Genomic DNA, 25,886 nt, shown 5'->3' with positions numbered 1-25,886 from the left:
CCAAATGAGATATTCAATGTGTATCAGTATCATGACCACTTCTCTGCATGGTCTTCTCTACATTGCACTTCAATCTCATGTTGGCTCCCTCCACACGCTAGGTGGATGAAAAGAAACTTTGATGTTGCCATTAGACCCCATCACACTTTCGCCTCAGAAATTTGTAGAAATGAGTTTGGTGATATTGTGTTTGCTCATTCAAGTCTCCTTCCCCCTACAGACCCAACTCAGGGAGAAGCCCAAGGAGCCTTCCAAGCCATTAAACGCTGCCTCACAAGATTCAATATATTATTTTTAAAGGGGATTCCAAAGGTGTCATTGAAACCCTAATGAACCTATATGTTTCATTGGTTCCTTGTTCCATTGTTCTCTGATCTAAAAGCAACTCTTTCCTTTTTATCTTGTTGGCATTTCAATTTTTGTTCTTAGGCCTGTAAATTTTTTGTTTCACAATATGATCCGTTGGGCAGCCTTTTGTAATTGGGATGGGCCGTATCCATCTCTTTTCTTCCTTCTGGTTACATTGCCATAAACAAATGAGACAATACGGGTAGCCGCTCCATTGTCAATTTTTAAGTTCATAATGACAGATCGGAAAAATATAGGTATCTATGCCAACAAAATGAAATAATATCATGCACTAATAAGTGCATCCAGAACACCATGAAATAATATATGCAACTAGATCTAAAATGAATTATACATATTTTTCTTAACTTGTCCTAGGTAGAAGAAGATAACAAAATGTTAATGATAGATAAATTAAAGATCGCTAGCTACAACCAATGCCAAGGAATAGTCACCCTACAGCTGTATGATAATTGTTGTCTACATTAACACTGATATCTAATTTAAGGATGTGCGTTTCTCTTGAGGAATTGAAGAATCATAAGATATATTTAGTTCTTTTTGGTATGCATTGTGATCCTCATTGTAGATCACATTGGCATGATTGACTTTGATTAGGGATGTTTTTTTCTTTTTCTTTTTTTTGGTTCTAAGAATCATAAGGAATAAGTTGATTTTTTTTTCATTAGGGTTTGGCAAGCACTCCCTGAGTTGGGCTTAGTGCTTGCAAAACCCAAATATATATGTAGCATGCGTTTGAATTGCGTTTCCGGTACCACATTTGTGCTTTTGCTTTTGTTTTATTTTTTATTTATTGAGAAGCGCGTTTCACGTGGGATTTTGTTTGTCAGTGGGTCCCATGCACTGTTCATAAGATCCACAAACCTTTGTTTTTAACAAAACTTTCATTAAAAATAGGTCCTAAGATACCATTCACACATTTAAAAATTATTAAATTACAGTGTTTTCAGTTTTCAATTTTTAATTTTCAGCGAAATAATCTGTATCTAAACTCTAATTTGCTCATCCCCAAGAATGGTCTTCGACACAAAGCAAATGGGCTTTTAAAATGTGCCGACATAGAGCACTATTTCCTAAACTAAAAAAGAAAAAGAAAAAAAAGCCTTTAGGCCTTGGTGCTTGTAAAACCCATAAAACCGAAAAGAGAAAAAGAAAAACATTTCACGAATACCCTTTCCAAATAACAATAATATTCTAACAATTTCGTTAGTTGCCCGGGTTTGAAAGAATGTGTGAAACTAGCATCTCGAGTTTTAAAAACTCGAGATTTAATTAGAAATCGAGTTTCTGAAGCTTGAGTTCAGTGGTTTTTGCTCCCCTTAGCTGGAAAAAATTGCCACGTGGAGCCACGTAGAAATCGAGTTTATAAGACTCGAAATCTGCAGCATAAAAACAAATCCACAGCACTTTCAAACGGCTTTTTACAAAATCCTCTTCAAGTTCAAATCCACAGCACTCGAACACCCTTTCGCTCTGCCCTCTCAAACTCACTCACTCACTCTCAAGCAATCGTAGCCCAGTGCTGAAGCAAAATCGTAGCCCACTGTCACGAAGGTAGTCACTCTCGAGCAATCGTAGCCCATTGTCACGAAGGTAGTCACGCTCGAGCATTCGTAGCCCATTGTCAACGCCGTTCGTAGCCCACCGTGCCGAAGGTACTCTCTCTTTCTTCTCAATACTTTGTCATTTTTGTTTCTTAGATTCCTCTGTCTCTCTCTCTCTTTCTCCAATTTTAGATTTTGGAATTTCATGATGTGACCTAGGGTTTTTCGTTTTTCAATTTCGGATCTTTTCGGGTTTTTTTTTTTGTGTTTTTTTTATTGGTGTTCTAAGAATTGATTGGTGTTTTGAGAATTGTATGTTTTGGCAATGACATTAGTTTTTATGTGATTGTTAAAATTGAAAAAAAAAAAAGAAGAAATTTTAAATGTGGTATTTCAAGGAAACCCAAGTATCCATTTTTGGATTTGATTCAAAGATGGCATTTTGGAACTTTGATTCACTTTTGAGGCAAATACTTTGCTGAAATATTGTTTACTAAGCTTATTGGGTGTGGATTAATTCAAGCTGTGTAGAGCTTGGGAATTGATCTTACACAATTTTGGCCAAAACTATTAGGCTATTGGATGATTGGGTGACAATATTTGGTTAAAACCTTTTTTACATTTCATTGGAAACTCTTTCCTTTTCTTAACTTTTCATTGGAAGTGCTTGTTTGGGTTTATTTATTTTTTATTTTTTTTATGCTTGTTCATTTCTAATTATTATATTGTTCAGCGTTTTTTTTTTTAAGACTAATTCATCTTGCTTGCGATCGATTATTCAAGTCTTTATCTATAAGATTTAGGACTTTTCTATTTATTTTATAGTTATCATAGGATTTGAAACCATGACACCTGCTTACCACCGGACCAATACGTCAATGGGTTTTTAAGTATTGGTGGGATTCAAACAAGGTCCCTTTGTCGATTGCAAGAGACTTTACTAATTGAACTCTCTGGAATCTACAACTTTCCAGTGTTTTTGATTAATTAAAATGAATGGTTGGTTGAAGGGTACATATATTTACTTTTTTTAATTGCTTGGACATTGCAGGTTCTTGGAGTTTCTCTTTTTTTTTTTTTTTTGGACTAAAATTTTGTATTAAGTTTGTGGAATAAGGCAATGTGCCTTTTATCCATCTAGAACCTAGTTGATTAGTTGGTGTTTTCCCCCTTTTGTTTGTAGTTTTGCTGTTGTCATTTGGTTCTCCCTAGCTTGTTTCCAATTTGGTTGTTTTCTCTTGGAATCCAATTTTTCTGTCTCTGTTCTTAAATTCCTTTTGATATGTGTTGATAGTTTCCTCAAACAAACTACTGGGTTTTAATTTGCAGATTTGAGACTATTTTTTCTCTTTAATTAGAGGACTTATTGGTTAGTTAGCATGTTTACATGGAATTCTTAGTTTTTATTTATTTTCTTGGAGTGGACTTGTTGGTATCATTTTGTGGGATACATTGTTCTCTGTGTGTGTTTTAGTTAGGATTATGGTTGGTCAATGATCTTTTTTCCGATTCCATCAATTTTATTGTTTACAAACTTCATTCTTCTTGTTTCTTGTGTTCAATCTTAAATAATTCCAATTTCTTGTCAAGTTAAAATTTTGAAAGGTTTACTCTATCTATTATTTTGTACTCTTGAAACTGCCATTTTTAATTGTCCTCTCTCCTATTTCTTTTTGTACCAATGCTTTTAGTGTGTGTGTGACAGATGTATGTTGCATGTTTCCTTGATTATGAGTGTTCTTGCTATGGTATTCTTCTATAGTGTATAACAAATCAAATACAATTGGTATTGATGATAAGATTCTTGGTTCTCATAAAAGTCTTTACATTCAAGTCATAAGTTCTTGGGCTATGTTACCTATCCAAAAAAATTCTTGGTCTATGTATTGCACTTTTGTATTTGATTTCTAGTTAGGAATCTTCTTTAAGGTTTTTTAGAATAAAATGGCAACTTTTGGTTCTCTTTGTTAATATATATATATATATATATATATATATATATATATATATGTGTATGTGTGTGTGTGTGTGTGTGTGTATTTTATCACGTGATGTACTGCGTTATTTAGAGATGATACTTACCTAAAAGGCTAAAACAAATAAAAAATATAAAAAATTCTAGAGATGGTATTAGAAGTTGAGACGAATTCTGATACGCTTTCTCTTTTTCCTTGAATTGTACATTTGTTGTTAGCTTGTCCAATTCAAATATTCTAGTCATTCATAAATAAGTGCTCTCTTTCATAATTCTTGCAAATATATTTTTGATTTGAACTTTATAAAAAAAAAATCATGACTTCAATAAGTAGACCTAAACTTTAGTAGCCTGATGGATGGCTTAACACTAACAAAACAAAGTTCTATAATTCACAATATTAGTAAATTAAGTAAGTTATGTTAACTATCTACAAAATAAATAGTCAATCAAATTATGCAAACCCTTACCTGAGATATGAATTTGCTGAAAGGGAAGAGCAGTGAGAGTGGACAATGTGGTTTTGTGAGAGTGAGAGGCAATATGGTGTGAGAGTTATGGGTGAGTGAGAGTTAGTGAGGGTGAGAGTTAGTGAGACTGGGAGACTACTGAGGATGCTCTGTTTTTGGGTTTCTCTGTGAGAGTTAATACGAGCTGAGTGTGAGAGTTAATATGGGCTGAGTGTTGAGTTTTTATTATTTTGTCCCGTGGAACTTGAGTCTATAAGACTCGAGTTCTATGAGTTTTTATTATTTTGTCCAGTGGACTCGAGTTCTATGAGTTTTTATTATTTTGTCCAGTGGAACTTGAGTCTTATAGACTTGAGTTTTATGCGTTTGATAAGATCTTTTTGCCTATAAAAATCAAGTCTTAAAAACTCGATTTTTATTTGGCGCAAAACGAGTTTTTAAGATTCGAGATCTAGGTGGCATTTTTGTCCACTTCAACAAGCACAAAGCGAGTCTTTGAGACTCAAGTTTTAACATGGATCTTGAGTTTCAAAAACTTGACATGTTAATTTTCTTTATTTTTTCAAACATTGCCTAACTTACTACGTAGATAGCCCCACACAGCTAATCTGCACATTCCCCCACATTTCACGGTGTCTGATCGCAGACACTCACACAGTCACACTGTACCTGTTTGAAAGGAATGAAATTGAAATCTGGAAATAGCAATCCCTAACCTCAGAGCTCAGCATCACCATTGTCACCTTCATGATGTCGCATCTTCCGATAGAGATAATCAGTGAAATACTCTCCCGATTACCAGTGGAGTGTCTCTTACGCTTCCTCTGCATTTCCAAGTCATGGTACGCCCTAATCAAGCAGCCAGATTTCATCAAGTTGCATCTCCACCGCTCCATCGAGACTAACAGAGATCGCACCCTCATCCTCGAGAAAGTCACTCATGGTGTGCCTCGTTATTTCTTCTCTGTCCATTTCCCAACCGAGAATCACTTCGACAACGCCTTCAAACTTTATCAGCCGCTGTACCGTCGAGGTAAGCTAGTTCACATTTTAGACTATTGCCACGGCTTGGTTTGCATTCATCACTGGACCGATGAAATTGCGATTTGGAATCCATTGATCCGAAAGTATAGGGTATTGCCAAAGGAACCGATTTCGATACCTTCTGGTTTCACGTATTACAAATCTAACAAAATAGCATTTGGGTACGACTTGTGTAATGATGACTATAAAGTGTTGAGGGTTACAGCTTTTTGCAATAGAGGTCAGCCTCTAAAGGAGTTTGAAGTGAAGGTATATAGTCTTAGGTCTCATTCTTGGAGAAAGATTGAAGATCAATGGCCAAAAAAGGAATGCACAATATCTTCTAATTCGGTGTCGTTGAATGGAGCGTTGCATTGGTTAATAGCTGAGGATACTCCATATGATACGGATTCTCCGCTAGGTGCAGAGTGCCTTCTTGCTTTTGAACTTGCCACCGAGAAATTCCGGGTCTTTAAAACACCGGTTCAACAAGAAGTTGAGTTGGGGACACGTTTGGAAGTGTTGAAAGGACAACTCAGTTTTATTGTAAGTCCTGATCTGGAGGCTGAAATAGAGCAGGACTATAATGATGTTTGGTTGATGAAAGAATATGGGGAAGCAAGTTCTTGGACTCGGATTTATAAAATTGAGCGACCGATGCCTTGGGCTTTCCAATATTGCAAACCTTTAATGTTTTCAGAGAATGAGAAGAAAGTTTTATTGGAGATGCGCCAGTATAACCAAACAAAACTTGTTTGGTATGAAATAGAGACGAAAAGGTGCCAAAGGGTTAAGATTCAGAATCTGCCCAATTGGTTTAGGACAGCAACTTGTGTTGGGAGTCTTCTTCTGCTTGATGGTGATAATGTGATTGATCCGGCAGAGCAGAAGAACAAGAGAAAGAGGTAAAATGATAAGAGTCCAATGAATTTGTTTTTGTTAGCTTAATTGTTGGTGTTAGTATTGGCGTCATCATTTTAGGTTGTATAACTATCTTGACGACCAGTCGTGGGTATTGTTAAAGTGTAAGTTAAGTTGTGTTGTGAATAATGCAGATGCATTATGTAATCTTCTGGAGAATTTTGTTTTACACATTCTGTGTACATGAGGTATTCTGTGTACTCATTTTCTAACACATTTTGGTCTTTGTTTTTGCCAGGAATGAAAGCCCATCAGAGGTTCCTAATCCTAAACTGTTAGGGAAAGCAGTAGATGAAAATGAAAAGCAAGAAGGATAAAAGGTGATTGTAAAATCTACTTGACTCTTTTAAAAGTAATAAATACTGTTCAATTTGTCAATTCAATGTGTTGATCAGACAAACTTGATCATTTTTACCCTTATATAACAGAAGTTGGATTGCTTATCTTCTAGAATATTTAGCTGTTTTCTCATTTTGTAACGTGTTATGAAACTTGTACACATATTAGTGTGTTGCATATCTCATATGACAAATTTTTTTTGTGGAGGAATATTGTTTATCAGTTGTGTCTCAAGTCTTGAGTAGTTCTTATTATGCCTAGATGCTTAGTGGCAATACTGTGGTGTATATTAACTGTTGTGGTAGTTATTAAGCATCCGTAGGGGCTCATGACTGCATTGATACTAGGAGTTTCCAAATTGCAGTGCTAATATTTAGCTTGATAAATTCAGAAAGTACTAATTGTATTTAGGAAACAAGTTTTCGGCCATCTTCTTATAAATGAGTCTGTAACTTATGCCTTGAGATTTCTGAATGGTTTGCTTCCTTCAAATCCTTGTGTATTTGTTTCCTATATTAGGGGATGTGAATGAATTTTACTGGATTTGAGGTTCTCTTAACTTAATGAACGTCTATGTATGGTGGTTTTCAAATTATAATTGTCTAGCCATATCAAAAGGGTTCTCTCAAGTGTACATGTGATAATATGTATAATGCTGCACAGTGAAAGGTAGAAGCTAATCTATATGAGTAAATATGATTATATCTAAAATGCTGCACAATGAAAGGTGGAAGCTAATCTATATGAGTAAATATGGCCTAATGTATTTCTAGTTGAGGTGTCAATGTTTAAGGGGAATTATGGCTTATCGATATTGACTAATTGTTCAATGTGATCATTTTCTAGTACTTACAAAAATGATCATATTTTGAAATTTTTAATTGGAATTAGAATAACTCAAAGTTGCATTATTTTCTTAGCTAATCGTACTTTACAGAACTATGCAATTTTAGTGTAGACTAATTAGCAGCTTTTCATCATCGAAAAGAGGTCCAGTTAATTCCTTCTGCATTAGGTAGGAAGTTATTTTTTCATGTAATATAGGGGTGGTTCTAGGGATAAGAATGACCTTCATGTAGATGTTCTTCAACTTAGAAAAAGTATGTCATCGGATCTGTGTTGTGATAATGTGGTGGTTTATATATATTTATTATCAGTTATTGACATTTCTCGTGTAGATGTGGCCTTGTGAGCTGCTTAAGAAGTACTAGAAGAGAGCTTGTGAGCTGCTTAAGAAGTACTAGAAGATAGGAAAAACTTTTAAATACAACATTCTTCCATAGATTAGACTTTTTTTTAGATCACGTCATTGATCAGGAGGGTCTATTTTTTAGTTCGTTGTGGGAGAAGTTGCTAGATCAATGAGATTTAGAGTTTCTTTCCAGAAAGTTGTGACATATTTGAGTAACATATAGATCAATAATTCAAAGGAAAAGTTATGAGATGGATTCAAGAAGTTTCTTCCCTGGGTATTTGTAACTTTTTTTTCCTTGTGAGGTTGGATTAATTATTTTACAAGAAAGTCTGCAAAAAAAAATTTCCCTGCTAAATCATATTCGTAGATACTTCATTTGCGTCTGGTTGATTGTGTTAGATTGGCCCCTTAAGGTTAAGTATGTATTGGAATTGATCATTGCATTATGGGTTTCTATAAGATGGTAGATCATGTTGGATTCCTTGTTTTTTGCCTCTGACATTTAAGGTTCTAGTTGTGCCTGAATGGGATGACTTGGGAGCTTCAGTTCATTCTATGTTGGTGGAAGAATTTTTGAAGAATGACTCATGAACTTTTTACTTTTTCATTTTAAACGTTTGGGAAGCTTGAGCATTTTTTAAGAATTGCAATCATCTGTTCAAGGTGGTGCCTTTGGCCAACGCCAATCGCCTTTGGGCAAGTGGCATCTCTTATAAGGACAGAAGTGGTAGGTGATTTCATTGATTTTTTTGGTCCCTAAATAGTCAAATCTATCAATATTTATAAATTTTAAGAGTAAAACAATAATATATAGTGACATGTGGTCATGCAAAATAACCAGAAATATATTTAGTAAATTGGTAGTGAAAACCATAAAGTTATGGAAAACTTATGTCAATCCTTTTTAAATATATCTTATTGAGGGAATTTATTGAAGAGAATGTAACATGGCGTTTCCGGTACCTTAAACTCAATGCATCAAGTTTCTTTAGTGAATTTTTTGTATATATTTATCATTGGGGGTTATTGGCTTGTATATATGTTTTGTTCTTTAATGACCTTCTGATCATATATTTTCTTTATGCACATGAGTACCCTTGCAAATAATGATAGGAATATAGGATGTGTCCAAGTTTCATAAATTTTTCAGGCTAAGAAGTAAGAGGAGCTATTAATGTCTTTTGTTCTATTTTTCTTTTATTTGTTGAAATAACTTCTTGCTGCAGCATAGTTCTTATGTTTTAATGGTTGAATATTGATTATTTTCAAAAAAAATTTGCTGGTGTTTCTTTTTTATGCTAATATTCCCTCATATCTCTACAGCATGCTGGATACGACTTTTGGTTTTATAAAGAACTTGCTAGAGTGTTCTGGTGGAGGAATGAGAAAGGCTATCAATTGTTTACCAGTAGCATGGCATGTATCTTCAAGTCTCTTCAGTCTTAGTTTCTTTGTGGGGTTTGTAGTTCCCTGTCAATGAACTTGACTTATAATCATGTAGTGTAGTTATAGCTTACATGCTTTTGTAACTCTTATAACTTCCCCTTCTTCAGATTGGTTCAAAACTGATTTCAATGCTGCTTGAAGTCATTTGGATGGAACTTAGAAGTAGGTCTTTGGGTAGGGGCTCAAGTTTTTGATGTGAAAACTGCCCTGTTTACAACTTTGACATCCTAGTACAGTGTGAATAGGCTACCACTAATGTTCTAATGAAGGTTTTTCACAATGTAAGGAAACTTCTTATAAAAAACATGTCTAAACTGCTATTTTTCCTTTTTATTTTATTTTTAATAATGTTTGCCTTGTTGAATGACCAGTTTTGGTTAATTTATCTATTCATCCTGTTCTAGGACAACAGAAAACCAATTGATGCAATTAACATTTTTAACATATACTATACTTTTTTTGGTCATGCAAAATGTTGATTGTTGAACTCTAATTCATATATTTGAGTGTCCAAACTCGCTTTCCAATGGGAGTTTGTAATCATCATATGTTCAATTATGATTCTCAACTATTGCAGGGCATTGTAGTCCAATGATTGTGCTGGGGTGTTTATAGGTTGGTGTATTGTTCAATCTTGCTTGTTTTAACAATTTTCACATGTTCTGGATGTCTGGAAATTGTGATTTCAACTTCCTTTTGAAATGGAAATGGCTGCAGCTAGTTTTATGAAACTCAACATAGGACTATGGTGTTTATTTTGGTAAAGGAGGGTCTATTCATAGCGGCTGAAGCTGCTGGTGTTAAAGTCACTCCCACTTGAATTTGTCTTCATGAATGTGCCCAGTCTAGAATTATCCATTGACGGTCACAAATGTTATGTGATTTTCGTGGATGATTTTAGTCATTATTGTTGGATTTTTCCTCTCACCTTCGTTTCTTAAGTTCATGAAGTGTTCCTTAGTTTTAAAAGACTGTTTGATGGTAACATTAAATCATTACAAGGTATGATGATAAGAGTTTTCTCTCCACTTGCCATGCCACCATACTGTATTGAAAGCAAAGTTATTTTGAACACTGTATTGGAGGCCCATTTGGATTTGTTTGAGAAACAAAATATTTTGGTTTTGGTTAACATTGGTGTAACGTTTTGAAGTTATATATACGTATATCCACACACACATAAACATAATAACATATAAGTAAGTGGCAGCTCCAGAAATTTTTTCCAAAGTGGTCATTAAGAAACTTAAATTACACAATATTTAATAAAAATATAATTATATCTTATTATCAATACTGCAAACTATATCTCTTTCAAAATTTTAGTTAAATAAAATTTTTCTTGGATTTCTATTTTTGTTTGTAAATGCCCAATATATTGTTAAAAAAAATCAAAATTTGACTATAAACTTAGTTGTGTCTTAAGACTATAAGTTTCACTAAACAAATTAACATAATTACATATTTTGAAAATCTAACCGTTAAATTGTATGTTTTTTATGTTCTTAAAATACATGTCAAGTTTCATGTCAATCGGATGTTATTTACTGTTTGATTTATAAACTTATTTTTTTTAGTATAATTTTAGACTACAAAAACTTGAAAATTAAACATTTAATTGATGTCATAAGCTATTTATCTTTAATCTTTTTGAAGTTTTGCAAGTATGAAAGATATAAGGAAAAAAAAAATGTAATCTAAATTTGGAATTGTTAAAATTCATATTTAATAAAAAAATATTGAGTGGAGTTGTAGCCTTAATCTATAACTAAGTTTGTTGTTAAACTTAGTCTGAAATTTAATTATATTGGACCTAAAAAAAATTTAGGGGGGTCACACATTTTTTTTAAGGTAAAAAAATCATAAATTTTTAAATTTTATATATAATGATGACTTTTTTTTCCAGGTTATGTGACCACCCTGACTCTAACTTGGAGCCGCCAGTTTATAAGTATAGTAAGTTAGCGACTCTCAAATTAATTATATTTATCACCTCATTATAGAAATAATAGACACCTTGAATCAATTTAAAAGAATCGTTTTCCTATAGTGTACGGCAAAAACAATTGGTACGAAACAATTCAGTACTAAAATTATTGAATAATATGACTAGAAGTGTGCATGTTTAATTTCAATGCAAACAGTGCGTAGAACTGAATAATATTACTTTCTAGCAAAGATACAATTTTGGTTACATTGCCACCCAGACACAATACAAGTTTTAGCCGCCCCATTGTCAAATTTTCAAGTTAGTGATACAGTGAGTGGGAGAAAGAGTAAATCTCTACAAGTCTCTTTTTCTTCTTGAGGGTTAAATGAATCAACTGGATCTTTCTAGCTAGCATTATTATGCCTATTAATGTTTGATGATACCACTCTAATCTTGGGATTCAACCGGTTCTTTTTGGCCTGCATTTTCATTGTCACTTCTATTACTTTGAACAACATTCTCTCTTTCATTCCTGGCTTCATCAGCATTGGTATCTGATTTATGGGTGTGTTTCTATTCGAGGATGGAACAGTTAGAAGAAATATTTGGTTCTTTTTGGCATGCGTCTGTGTTGTCATTTGTGTTGCGCTTTGTTTAGTATTGTAGCCCACGTGAGCATTCTTATCTATGTTTGTGGATGCATTTTTTTCTTGGTGGAATGAAGAATTAGAAAAATCAACTTGTTCCTTCCTTGTGATTATTGTCAGCATTGTCATTTGTGCTCGAGTATAAAATATTTTTGCATCTATATTGATAGAATGCACAAATTTGTTTTCTATTCTAGCAGATACTTGGGCTTAACAGTCTACGTATTTTGCACATTGGAATCAGCTTTAGTATTAGTATCTATGGTGCATTCTTAATTTATCATTTAGGTGTTAGTAATTTAATAGTTACAATGAGAAAGAAAAATCTAAATTATGAACGTTTTTGTTAAAATTACAAAAAAGTATCAATTAAGCTCGTCCAATATTCATATATATATGCGTACATAAAAGTAGTTCTTACACTACATTATATAGAAGGTATATTACTCAACTGTGGTGAAGATCTCCCATTTTTGTTGCATTTGATGATATATCATATACATGAATTTCACGTTGTAAGAGCATTCACAATAATTTATATAAAAATTCATATTTATTATAGTATTAGAACTTACTTTTCTATTTTATATAATCACTTTTAAAACACTATATATCAAATTATCTATTTTACATTATATTTCATCAAAATCTCATTTTTATTTATTTTTAAAGTTATTTATCTTTCTTAATAGACAGCAACCATCATTCATTTTCTTTCTACATTTTCAGGATACGTAAAAAAAGAATAAAAAACTAAATATAAAATAAATAATATTAATGTAAATTTATACAATTATACATCAACTAGTATAAGTCATATTTAGACAAAATTATATAAATTTTACGCATTTTTCTATTAATCACCCACTGTGTGATGGACTTAATTCTTCAGAAGTGATGCGCATAGAATACAGAACTAACAGAAGAAAAAAAAAAATATAAAAAAATTCTGTTTGTAAGTCCTTTTTCAGTGTCTAAAAAAACAGCAAATCGCTAGGAATCTCTAGGTAAGTCAACTAGTCAAGCCGCATCAAAATTATTCTGTCCTGCTGACGACTAACATGTGATCTAGCAAAGTTCTCATATCAGTAGAGCTGTCATAGATCTAAGCGTACTCTTTTCATAACATGCTTGTTTAGAAAGAGCAGAGCTTATAACTTTCACAGTGAAACGGTTCACCACTTTTGATTGGCAATGGCATGTGATCCATCCTCTCTTCCTTCCACCCCAAGTCCCCCATATATTCTTATCAGTCTTCTTTTGATCTGCCAAAAGGGTCCTGAGCTAGTTACATTAAAGAGGCTTCATGGGAACCAGGGATGAAGGAGAAAATGCCAAGTGCTTGCTAGCTGGTGAATACTTAGCAAATTGATGGTATATATTTCCTTCCAAATTTTCTTTGGATAGGATAACAGTTAAATCTGCAGCTTTTTTATCCTAAACTTGCCAGCATTATATTGTTGTATCCTGTTAGATTCCTCCCCTCTTGCTCTGTACAAGGGCATGTGAGAGATCTACTTCTAGGAAACTTCGTCTGTTGCATCCCTCAGGCATAATCAAAGCAGCCAAATAAATTCAGAAAAAAGAACATGTAAAACAATAGGATCAAGTCTGTTCTATTGCTTTTTATCCTCGAGCAAAAATATCAATCGGTTTTCGATATAAACGAGATTTTTACTACGAGCAAAAATATATTTTACCACGAGCTAACTGGATCTCTCAAGAAGCAGTAAAATATAAATCTACTTTATAGTAACAAAATCCTGGGGGGCAAAAAACCATAAAGTTCATCCTTTTTTTTGTTCTTTTTGAGGAACACAAGGTTCATCCTCTAAGCAAGAGAAGAGTCTTGATTTCTATGAAAACATTAGCCGTACCAGGTCCCAAGATGTCAACTCCTTTTGTCTTATCTACAGCAACAAAATTGATGATTAGTAAAATTGCTACATCAACAAGCATCAGACATCATGTAATTGAATATTTCTATCAAATAAGATTCTTATTTGCTGTTGCATCTTAGCTTCTCCAAACTTTGGGACAGAAACTATCTCTAGCTTTTACCCCTCATCCATTGTTTTGGAAAATAATAATGATAAAACGAAGAGTAATATTAAAGATACAAACTTTTTTATAAGAAAATTTACAAATTGCTCATGCGCGGTGTAGTTATTAGTAAATGAAAAAGTGATGTTAATAGTAAATTTAGATATTTAACTATAATAACAATTTACAAAATGTTGTAAGATATTTTGTGATTTTAGCGTTACTCTTAAAAAAAGAAAAAAGAAGCTAATATTCAAAATATTACTTGGCAAAGATGACATATTTTTACCAAATATACATTAGAAGTAATAGTTCAGGCAGAGTTAGAAGTTCACTGAAGATCCATAGCTTAAAAACCATGATTAGACAATGAATCTTTTTTGTGTATAATCTCAAAATCCACCTGTAGCTATCCCCCAACTTCCCCGGGAAGTAGATGCAGAGGGTGCATAACTATGGTAACTGTTCAGCAACATAAATTAAAATTTAAAGTAGAACACCAGTCACTTACCTCCTTGTGACTGTTTCACACCAGGTCGTGACTGTTACACACAAGCAATTGATCAGTTATCACTTGTGTAAACATAGAGCATGAGAGACAGAATGAAACCTTGAGCTAAACAGTAAACAGGGCATGAATATGACACCATATTATCATTCATGAGAGATTCTACAATCATCAGAAGTATGCAGTTTGAGAGTTCTATAAACTGTTTGAGTAAAAGCTGTTCACAAGTGCATCTATTTCAAACCAAAATTTCATCACAGCCATAGTTCATCAAATCGACAAAGAACACTCAGTTCCAATCAAAGATTCAAAATTCTTGCAAGATGGAATAAATGTGAAGTTCATTAATGGCAAGTGTTGATTCAGTCATTCGTAAAAGTGCCCCAACAATCAGCTGCTACATTTTTCAATCCTGAGGGGGAAAACTCAGAAACAATAATGGCATAGTACTAAAAGTACTATAACAGGAAACAAGAAAGAATCTTTGTCCTCCGAGATTCAATGTATTTATTGTATCAAATAACTTAATTCTCGCACTACTAAAACACCTTATATTTTGATAAACTAACCATCAAGAAACTAATTCTCAATTCAAGTATTATGGTAAAAGTTTACTACCTTGTCACTCTTCACTTTGCACCTATTTGTATCCTTTCTTTGTTTATAAAGTCAGTTTAAAGCCTTTTGACAAGAAATCATCCCTGCAAAATGGTGACCAATACATCGAAGTTGTAAGTTAAACGAAAATAAAACTAATAACATATCATCACAACCATCCAATTCTTTCAAATAATAGATATTATAGACTACCCTCAAACACCAATATGTGAATCAAATTAAACAAACTTGTAAGCTGAAGAGAACCAATTAAAGAGACCAGCTGCTAACATGATTGGTAACCTATCAAGTTATTTAAGAAGGATAAATTCACACATGACAAAACTTCGAGAAACCAGGTAAAGAAATTGGCTTGAACTAAAAATAAATAAATAAATTACTCAAGTTTATGTTATCTCACATCTTCTTTCTATAGCTTTTCTTCATTTCCCCTTGTGGTTGCTGCCTCCTCTGATCCATTCCATCACAACCTACAGGAACAAGACTTTCCACATAAAAATCCGCACCAAATGATTTTGGAGCCCCTTCAATCCTCACTTTCTCGGCTCTCCTCTTTCTAATATTATACCAAAACAGCTTCCTCTTCTCCACTGCCAAAAGAACCTTATCACCACTCTTAGAATAAGCTAGAGGCACAATGTGTCCAAGAGGCCTTTTCAAACTGGAATCTGCAGAAACCTTGAATAATTTGGTCCAAGATTCCTTCACCCCATACTCTTTCATTACCCATATATCAAGATAGACATGCCTGTAATTCAATATCATGCAGAGCCTTCCTTCCAAGACCCCCACATCCATTTCAAAACCATTATCAACCTTACCAGGCAGTGGTACATTTTGAAACCTCTCAACCCCAAGATCAAAAGCAACAATCATATAAAGTCCAAATCCTACAGATGCCACCCAATGTACAGAACCACAAGCATATACACCATACCCTCTTCTATAAAAAAGCAGATAATTAAGTTGAAATAGAAAACGAACATAATAAGGAAGGTCATTGATTTTCCTCCATGAATTACCCTTCAAGCTATAAACTTTAACCTCAGCATAAAAAAACCCATCTTCATCATCACCAACTACATCTCCCTCATCATCTTGGGCAACAAATTGCACCATCCTCACCACCTTGTAATCCTCACTAATGGGGCTGTACCCAAATCCATAAAACGCAAAACGACGAAGCTCAACACCACCTGGGTGCTCAACCGGCTCAAAAGGCAATCTCTGTGATTTCCTAGTCGATGGGTTCCACAAAGCCATTTCGTTCTCAGAATTGCAAACAGCAACCAAGCCATTACATGACCCAAAAACTTCGGTTATACCCCAGATCACTTTCAATGGAGGGCTGAGTTCTATGGCGATTTGAAGCGATTCGAACTCCACCATGTACAAATACCATTTCTTGAGAATAACGTTGAGATTTGTTCGGGTGGCTAGGGAGTGGCTAAGCTGTAGCTTGATGAAATCTGGACCGTCTATTTGGGAACACCAACGTTTGGATACGCATCTGAATCGTACGAGAGTTTTCACAGGAAGTTGGTACAGAATGTCAGAAATCACATCAGATGGGAAGTTAGCGTTCAGAACCAGGTTAAGGTTAGGTATCATTTGGCCAAGGTTAGGATTGGCTGCCATTGATAATACTGATAAAGCTTTTTTCTTTCCCTTTTCCATTTTCTGGAATTTGGGTTTGTGGGTGCGAGAGATTTTGGTATTGAAAATACAAACGAGAGTGAAAAATGAGAACGGGGTTTTTTTTTTTTTTTTTTCAGAAAATGTTAAAGTCGAGAATTATTTTACAAACAGTTGATTTGGTGAATTTTATTAAAAAGTAAAAAAAATAAAGTTAATGGTATACTATCTAAATAGGGACCCGTGAATAATTTATAAAAATATTATAAAATTATTTATGCTCACTACATTTTTCTCCTTGTTTGCCTTTTGGTTATTTCCATATCTCTTCAATCTATATTTGATTATTTTTTCCTCTTTTGGATGGATATCCATCTGGACAACTGTCCTTTCTGTACTTAGTATATGCATTTTAGTTTTTCGATGGTAAAATTGTTTATTCAGATTTCAGAAAAAAAAAATTTAGGATAGCTTAATGAAGATTAAAAGTGTATTTATTTAAAGAGAAATGATATGTCCACAACATTTTTACAATATTTTTACAACAAATCCTAAGTGGCAGGATGTTACTGGTTGTTATTGTTGGGGCAAAAAAATAATCATAGTGTTAGGTTCAAATTTGAACCAATAACAACTAACCACCTATGATTTGTTGTAAAAATATTATAAAAATGTTGTGGACGTAGCACCTCTCTTAAATACCACTTATTTGTTAAAGAAATATATTTTAATTAATAAAAATACTGTAACAAAATCTTTTCGCACTTTTTTAGTGCTTGACTGGTCCATAATCAATATTATGAAACCAGCCAAAGGCAAATGCAAAAAACGCAAACCATCACAAAACAAACGCACGCTAAGGGTGGAAATGGGGCAACTCGAAGCTGAACAGGAATGTTTAAGGGTTTGAAGGAGCCGGTACATGGTGTACCCGGCATATATGCCGGGTCACTCACACAGTGGCGAGTCCCACACACTGTAGAGCCCGCCCCTGTGTGAGACACCCGCATATATGCCAGTTACAGCATATAATTTTCGGGTTTGAGGGGGGCAACTGTGCAGTAAAGTCAGAACTTAACTTTTTAATCTTGTGGGTCAGATTTGATTAAGAGAACACTGCAAATTTACGAATTTGGATTCATTTGGGTCATGTTACAAACTTTACATCTCAAAAGTTTTGTATCTAGTTTTTTCGACAAGGTTCTTATCTTCGGGGGAAAAAAAAAAAAAATACGAAGGACAAAAGATTATGAACAGTAAAAAAGTCCATTTGGGTTGTGTAATACAGGCCATTTGTTATTGTTATTTAAACAATAATTTTCATATTTTTACATTTTTTTTTTGTTATGAACAATAAAGAAGTACATTTCAGTATTTAAACAACATTATACATATTTTTTTTATCTATATTTATTTTTAAAAAATATAAATAATATTACAAAAAATATCTTATAATACTATTTAAAAGAGACCGGAAGAGAGCAATAATGAAGATGGCTTCAAAATGAAGGCTCAAATTCAAGTCAACATAAATTGAGGTCCTCCTTGTCTTTATTCAATTTTTGGAGCTTGTTTTCCTTAAAATGATGCCCTTTTTTGGATAAATTTTGAGGCTATCTTTGTAAATGAGACCCCACCGCACATAATCTTTTTATTTTTTTAAGGAATCTTTTTCTTCTTATTAACTCCAGAGGCACACAACACGAGAAAGAAAAACCATCTTTATAAGCTCATTTGCCGGCAAATATTAAGAGAATGAGACCACCTCTTTAATGGGATTGACTCGATTGAGATCTAGATTTCGCATATTGGACAGACTCAAATTCACGCCTGGTATCAAATTTTTAGGGTGGCATACACTCCTAAAAGAACTGCTTCCAGCATTTATTCGCAGGACTACGACTATCATGGGTATTTGCCCAAAAAAAAAAAAAAGGAAAAATTTAAGTGTACCGTGAGATTTGCTTCATTTTTTATTTTTGAATAAATAGTAATACTTATTAAAGTATATTTGAAAATAGTAATATAAATGTTTCAAATCGGATTTATAATACATTATCTAACTAGAATACAACTATAGAATGACATAATTTTTGTAGTTGTAAACTGAGATTATAAACAGTAGACACTAATAAATAAACACATATTTGGTTGTGTCAAAGTTCCATTTACATGATGTAATAATTGTCAAAAAATTGCAATTAAGAAATAAAAAATTAACTTTTAATCTCATATTTTTGTTTTTTTAGAAAGAATTTCAACCTATAGCGTCTGCTCCTGATAATAGCTTTTTATTATCAGACCAAAACACCAATTAATTTTTGGTGTAGGCGGAAATTGAACTCCAAATCTCTTATACATCTATCAGAGACTTTACTAGCTGAACTAATCAGAATCCACGTCTTAAAAGTTAAAGATTAATAAATATTTAATTATGATTTGTAATGCACACATTTTTTTTTTCTTTTTTGAAACCGTAGCCAAATCTCATTCAACAATTGTTAAAGAATCATGATACAGAGCATCCAAAGCTGGTGCGGGAGAATCCTCCAGCCAAATTACATCATCTAAAATGTTTTTTGCATTAAGTGCTAAACTATGGGCAACAAAATTTGCACTCCTTTTCACCCAGTGTGCTTCTGCCCCCCTTAGACCCAAGATGAGCACCTAGATATCTTCAAAAACGTGGCCTAGCCGAGACAAGTTAGCTTTGCTGGAGTTGATTGCGTTGATCACCTGTACACAGTCCCCTTCAATGACCAGTTCGTTCAGAGTCCAAATCTTCTGTCCCACTTTTTCTGCTCCACTCTATACTTCACCAATAAAAACTTGTCATGTGTTCACTTAATTAATTAAATACTATTATTAATTAATAACGGTAGCATTTAATAAGTCAATAATGATAATATTTAATTAATTAGGTGAACACGTGGTAAAGTTTTATTAGTGAAGTATAGAGTGGAGCAGAAAAAGTGAAACAGAAGATTTGGACTCGTTCAAAAAAACCATATGTCCACAAGTTCCAAAGCTCTACGGCAAGCAAGAGCTTCTGCCTTTATGGTTGTGTGCGCTTTTTTAGATACATGTGTATAGTAGAATTTTTAATTAAAAAAATATATAATTAATTAATTAAAAGCATTAATGTCTCTTAACTAGTTCCCTTAGATATTCATTAACAAAATCCTATATTAGAAAAGTTTTTTTTTTCTCACTTTTTAATCTTTTAACTTTTCTAATTTAAGGGAAAATTTTCAACCAAGGAGACAATAAAAGTGAATGAGACAGCATATGCATCTTTAATGGGGTTGAGATCCAGATTTGGCATATGCACAAACTCAAATTCACGCCTGGTATAAACTTGGGATGGGATTCCTTCTAAAAGAATATCTAATTGGATTACAATATTTATCCGTAGGTTTATCACATGTGGCGGTTCCAAGATTATTTTTTGGGTTTAATAAATAGCATAAATTATATAAAATTTAAACAAAAAATAACTTGAATGTATTGATATTATAAAAAAATGATATAAAAACTCAAATACATGAAGTTTTCCAATTGCCTTCTATGAGATTTTATATTTTGAAATCTTGGAATAATATATTCATTATCAATTTTACGAGCTTCATCTCTTTCAATGTACACAATCAAACAATCATTCATCTATTGATCTTCCATTTGATTAATTTATTTCAAATTTGTTAAAATCTAAATGGGTTTTTACTAAAGTTTAAGAATTAAGATTAAAAATTTATACTTTTGTTGTTGGGGTTCCCCCCCCCCCCCCCCCCATATTTTAGATCAAATTAGTTGTTATTGGGCTTTTTTGTGTGTTTAAAAAAGTCAAGATATTGTTGAAATGATCATATTCAAGCTTATTTTAGTTGGACTTAAAAAAAAAGTGTGTTAAAAATTTTATTTTAGAGGTCAAAACAAAACAAAATAAAATAAAATAAAATAAAAATTATATATAATATATATTTTTTCAACAGTTCAGCGGTTCAATTGAATCCTTGGGCTTTAAGAGTGTGTTTGGTTGGAATGAAAGTAAGGAGGATGAAAAATAGGGAGAGGAAAATAGGGTGAAAAATGTTATTTTCCACTGTTTGGTTGAGGAAGGAAAATAAGAGAGACAGAAAATAGAGGAGAAAGTTTTCCCTCCTAGGCCCACTTTTTTTATCCTCCCAAATTGGGAAGAAAATGAGGAGTAAAAAGTGATGAGAAATCCATTTTACACAAATACTTTCTCACCTACTCCTTACATATTATGTAATAAGGGTATAATAGTCAATTTATATAAATTACATTTTTCATTCTTCCCTTTTTTTCTCCAATCAAACAAAAGAGTTTTTCACCCTCTCACTTTTCCACTCCTCCAACCAAACGCACAAGAGGAAAAACCAAATATTTTATATCCTCACACTTTTCCATCCTTTTACAATTTTCCATCCTCACACTATTCCATTCCTCCAACCAAATAGATCCTAAGTGGAGCCACCCCCAACTATCACAAGTATTTACCAAAAAAAAAAAAATTTATATGTACCAATCACAATATGTCACATATTGTACATTTGAGTGTATATTTGACTGTGTCTAAGATCCATGCACATGATGCAATAAATTGGCTTACACATGCATACTTTTTAAAACATAAAATACACATGTTAAATATTTATTGGTTTACACGAAAAAATTAATTATGACTGTATGTGTTTTTATAGATACATGTGTATAGTTTGACTTTTTTTTTAAATGTATTAAAATTTACTGTATTTAATAAAGCATTAAATGCTTCTTAACCAATGTAAATTCGTTAACAGAATCCTATAATTAAAAAAATAAAAAAAATAAAACTTTTTAATCTTTTAACTTTTCTAATTTAATGGTAGAAATTGAAAATTCATCTTCTTCAATGTCTATAAAATGTGAAATGCAAACCCCGTCAGAGTTTGAGCTTATCTTATAAATCGATCATTTCTTATATGTGAATTAGTTCACATAATTTGCAAGCTTTATCTCGATGCCTTAATCAAATTTTCGTTTTTACTCCAATATCAATAATCCCTCCCACTTCCATCTCAACTCCTACTCATATTTTTATATATTAATAATTGTTATTTTGATACAGTATGTCAGGTTTCTTCAATTAAACTCAAAGATTTAGTTGTACTGAATTTAATTACTCTTAGAAAAGATAATTCTATTTGTACTATATTGAATCAAGCGTTTGGAAAGTCTAACATAAATTGTACTTAATTTTTACACTTTGATCTTATGTCCAATTTCTAAAATCCCCAATAATTCCGATTCAAATATTTCTTACAATCAAACCGATTCAAATAGAATTACACCCTAGTTTTATACTTACATAAAATTAGCAAAGAAGAGTTACATGTACGTGGTGCCTTACCATTAGTTGAAAGAGATAATAAGACCAATTAGTTTGGTTTTACGTGAAACTTAAACATTGATGGGAATTTGAAGATTTTGGAGAGTGATTTAAAGAGAGAAAAAAACGAAAGTAAGATTTTAATGAAGTTTGGCTTAACGACGTACGTCTACAAGTGAAAGTTCTCGGTATATTTTTACTATATGACTTTTGTTTACAATGAGTCTAATATAGGCTTCATACATACTAGAAAATCTTACGTTCTAAACTTAGGGTTAGTGTCCTTGCTCTACAAGTACATGGATTTAAGCTATTGGGTTGTAATATCTCTAAAACCTCCTCAAATTTTTCATGAAAAACCTTAAATTTGTAAAGTAATGAGTGAATAACATAATCATTCTAGAAACGCGTAAGACAGCTGTTGGTCGTAGCGAAAAACCACAAGTTCTGGTGACGGTTGACACTATGATGGTTTACCAGAAACTGTGTTAATAAATGGAAGCACTGTGTGCGGACAATATATGTTGTTAGTGGCCTGAGCAACGTGTGGTTTGTGGGGTGCGTCTACTCTGAAAAGACTCATAAATGATCAATGGTTATCATCAAAGTTTCTGTAATCTGCTTTGTGTCCTCCTTTTGATACCGTGTAAAAAGAAAAAAACAAATGTCACAATTCTAGTGCCATCCATTCACTACCAAAATTCAAAATCCCAATTAACCCTTTGGATGGTTGAGATGAAAAATTGAAAACATAACTTTTACATCTTAGTCTCCTTTTTACCCCCAAAAAAAAAAAAATACTTTTCATCTTGGTCGTCTGATCTGGTAAGGTTAAAATTTAAAATGTTAATCTTTTTATCCGATCGAACTACATCTAAAGGCCTTCCATGTGAAGCTCAAAATAAGGTTAAAATTTAAAAAGTTAATCTTTTTATCCAATCGAACTACATGTAAAACCCTTGCATGTGAAGCTCAAAATAAGGAGGGGCTAGAGGATTGGATTGAGAATTGCCTGCCTTTTTCTTCTCCCCATTGTACAAAATGATTTACTGGTCAATTAATTAATGAAAGATTCAACCATTTTAGTAAAACAAACAAAAAGACCTTTGTACTAAGAAGAGTTGTCGAGACCCAGTAAGATGCATATCAATCCTAAAATAGCCCTTAGAACATTCATATTGGCTTCTCTAAATAGCATCAGCCCTAAAATTTGCCTAATAAACCCAAAAAACACCCACATTAGATTATGACCCATTAGGCAAAATAAAATTTTGATATAGTGTAAGAAGACAAAAACAAAATGTCACAATTCTAGTGCCATCCATTCACTACTAGAATTCCAAATTTCATGTAACCATTTGGATGGTTGAGATGAAAGTTGAAAACATAACTTTTCATTTTGGTCTCATTTTTACCCAAAAAAAAAAATCATCTTGGTCGTCTGATCTGATAAGGTTATGATTAAAAAGTTTAACTTTTTTATCAAATCGAACTACTGAGATCAAAAGTGAAGTTTTAACTTGTCATTTGGCTATACAAAGTATTGCATTCTGTGCAATATCTGGATCCTCGATACAAAGCTTTGATTTTTCACATTTAAACATAAAATAAAAGAAGACCATGAATGGTTTGCCCTAGATACTTGATTTCTTACATCTTTTGCACAGGCCATATGTGTCTAAATTATAAGTTTAAACTTTTGGGTTAAGTAATAGTTCTATATGTTATATTAACCTCTGTTATATTAACATTTTAATTGACCTCTCTTAAGATGTTATCTTCCAATAGAGAAAAGAAAAATTATGCACAAAGAAAGATCATTGGAACAACGATTTTCTCAACTCTACTAAAAAAAATAAAAATAAACTTAAAAATCACATAGTTAAATTACTTCACAAACATCAAATCATTCAAAGAAAAAAAAAGTAAATTCTAGCATCAAAATCAACCAGTATTACATATATAACCGTAAGATCTTTCCAGTCCCAGAGAAAGATATCTTCAAAAAAGTACAAAGATGGCGAGTTGTTATAGCAATCCAATGCAAGTGAGTCCAGATTTTCTGAGCAGAGCTCTTGGTTGTCTCCAACAATGAATATGCTGTTAGAGTTGGTGGTTAGAGAATGATTCCTCTGCATTGTTTTGAATTTTGGGCTGTTGATTATGGCGCAGATATCCTTTGATAGGCACTTGAAATGCTGAAGAGACTTGAACGGTAGTCGGCATAGAATATCAGTGACCAGATTGTAAGGTTCTCTTGCCATTGTCAGTGGTCAAGGACTTAGGTTTAGGCTTTGCGTTATGTGTAGCAACCGAGTTATAGGTGAAGGACTTAGGTTTTTTTTTTGAAAGGGGTCATTCATTCATAAACTCATAAAAGCAAAACATCGTAAGCCAAGGCCTCCACAGCCGGAGGAGGAGAATCCTCCATCCAATATACATCATTATCTAGAGAATTCCTAGCATGCTGAGCAAGAACATGTGCAACCTTATTCCCATCCCTCCTAGTAGTACTAATGCTAGCCCACTCCAAACAATAAACCAAATAGCGAATATCATCCACCACATAGCCTAGCAAAGAACAATCTATCTTTGTCGATGAAATGGCTTCCATAACATTTACATTGTCTCCCTCTATAATCAGCTTGTTGAATCCAGCATCTACAGCAAATTCCAATGATCTTCGACATGCCAATAATTCTGCTTCCATACTAGAGCGCACTGGTGGCCCACTTGCTGTCATTGCCGCCATAACCTGACCATGCTCGTCTCGAATAATTGCTCCTATACCAGTTCTGTCCAGGTCGGAGAAAATAGCTGCATCGAAATTTAATTTATATACAGAAGATGGTGGGGGCTTCCAGATCACATTGTAATTTTGTTCTGGCTGCATCACAGTCAGCTGCATTTGTGCTGATTTATACTCTGTCAGGTACTCCTCTGCTCTCTTATTCAAGTGCCTCGGGTCCATCAGATTTCCACCAAAAACCACTCGGTTTCTCTGATTCCATATAAGCCAGGCTTGAATCCAGAACAGCTCCACTTCCTCAATCATTAACTTATCAATTAAATATTCCATAAGTTGCAGCACATCAGTGGAAGCTACACACCTCTTCTGCAATTTTCGACAACTCCCTGCCCAAATATCTTGCACGCAAAGCACACCTCCGGATTGCATGGATTGTACTCTCCCGCCTCCACTTAAGCACAATGGACATTTGGCTTCCGATATTACTCTCCTCGGACCGGATTAACTCTTGTGGGTAAAATATCGGTACAAGCCCTCCAATGAATACTTTAATTTTATTGGGAATTTTCGGATTCCACAACACTTGCCAGATCTTCTTTCTTGCACTATTATTTGATGATTCTGCCTTATCCACCCCTTGTATCCTCCTTGCCACCATATAAGCTGACTTCACAGAAAAATACCCATTCCTATTATAGCTCCATATAATAGAATCAGCAACCCGTCGTCTGCTCAGCTGAATTCTACATATTGCTTCAGCGTCATCCGTATGGAAACTTGAATGACTCATGTCGCTCCTCCATGCATTTATCTCCGGATTAATCAAATCTGATACAACCATCTCATCCATTAATTCATGATTAGGATGTAGCACCTTATTTGTAGGATGATTTGGTATCCACCTATCATCAACCACCCTAATTGAGCTCCCATTGCCAACCCTCCAACAATATCCAGCTTTAAGAATAGGTAAGGCTGCCACCAAACTCCTCCAAACATAAGAGCAACCCAGAGATTCTTTAGCATCAAGAAAAGATGATTAGGGAAAATACCGCGCTTTGAAACACCTAGATAATAAAGAA

The 25,886-nt window shown here is 33.5% G+C and overlaps 3 protein-coding genes across 4 annotated transcripts; 1 reads left to right on the top strand and 2 right to left on the bottom strand.

Moving 5' to 3' along the window:
• The first annotated feature begins 4,956 nt into the window (after window positions 1–4,956).
• Window positions 4,957–9,673, top strand: LOC142634003 (F-box protein CPR1-like). The gene is made up of 3 exons (XM_075808266.1): window positions 4,957–6,286; window positions 6,541–6,622; window positions 9,160–9,673. Exons 1-2 carry the CDS (start codon window positions 5,106–5,108, stop codon window positions 6,617–6,619), a joined length of 1,260 nt encoding a protein of 419 aa, XP_075664381.1. The 5' UTR covers window positions 4,957–5,105; the 3' UTR covers window positions 6,620–6,622; window positions 9,160–9,673.
• A 3,739-nt stretch (window positions 9,674–13,412) lies between these two features.
• On the bottom strand, window positions 13,413–16,782 carry LOC142637176 (F-box protein CPR1). 2 transcript variants are annotated; one of them, XR_012844571.1, is made up of 4 exons: window positions 15,429–16,782; window positions 15,029–15,111; window positions 14,414–14,444; window positions 13,413–13,769 (listed from the first exon to the last, which is right to left on the bottom strand). XR_012844571.1 is itself a non-coding variant. In XM_075811457.1 (3 exons), exons 1-2 carry the CDS (start codon window positions 16,703–16,705, stop codon window positions 15,072–15,074), a joined length of 1,317 nt encoding a protein of 438 aa, XP_075667572.1. In that variant the 5' UTR covers window positions 16,706–16,782; the 3' UTR covers window positions 13,413–13,769; window positions 15,029–15,071. The 2 variants fall into 2 exon arrangements, 1 of the variants encoding a protein (XP_075667572.1); XM_075811457.1 differs by lacking the exon at window positions 14,414–14,444.
• A 7,644-nt stretch (window positions 16,783–24,426) lies between these two features.
• LOC142635625 (uncharacterized) lies at window positions 24,427–25,654 on the bottom strand. Its single transcript, XM_075809759.1, has 2 exons — window positions 25,166–25,654; window positions 24,427–25,056 (listed from the first exon to the last, which is right to left on the bottom strand). The coding sequence occupies exons 1-2, from the start codon at window positions 25,652–25,654 to the stop codon at window positions 24,427–24,429; spliced, it is 1,119 nt and encodes a 372-aa protein (XP_075665874.1).
• Window positions 25,655–25,886: the final 232 nt, after the last annotated feature.

The sequence above is a fragment of the Castanea sativa genome, chromosome 5 (genome assembly GCF_040712315.1).
Source record: "Castanea sativa cultivar Marrone di Chiusa Pesio chromosome 5, ASM4071231v1".
Lineage (NCBI taxonomy): Eukaryota > Viridiplantae > Streptophyta > Magnoliopsida > Fagales > Fagaceae > Castanea > Castanea sativa.
The sequence above is the reverse complement of the archived record's forward strand: the minus strand, read 5'-3'. Positions and strand labels throughout refer to the sequence as shown.

Excerpts from the sequence above, each read along its gene's own strand:
- LOC142634003 (XM_075808266.1), top strand. The coding sequence starts at position 5,106 with ATGATGTCGCATCTTCCGATAGAGATAATCAGTGAAATACTCTCCCGA. Across the intron at positions 6,287-6,540 it reads CAGAAGAACAAGAGAAAGAG|GAATGAAAGCCCATCAGAGG; the intron begins GTAAAATGATAA and ends TGTTTTTGCCAG.
- LOC142635625 (XM_075809759.1), bottom strand. The coding sequence starts at position 25,654 with ATGGATGAGATGGTTGTATCAGATTTGATTAATCCGGAGATAAATGCA. Across the intron at positions 25,057-25,165 it reads TGTCGAAAATTGCAGAAGAG|AGAAACCGAGTGGTTTTTGG; the intron begins GTGTGTAGCTTC and ends ATATGGAATCAG.
- LOC142637176 (XM_075811457.1), bottom strand. The coding sequence starts at position 16,705 with ATGGAAAAGGGAAAGAAAAAAGCTTTATCAGTATTATCAATGGCAGCC. Across the intron at positions 15,112-15,428 it reads AAAAGCTATAGAAAGAAGAT|GGATGATTTCTTGTCAAAAG; the intron begins GTGAGATAACAT and ends ACCATTTTGCAG.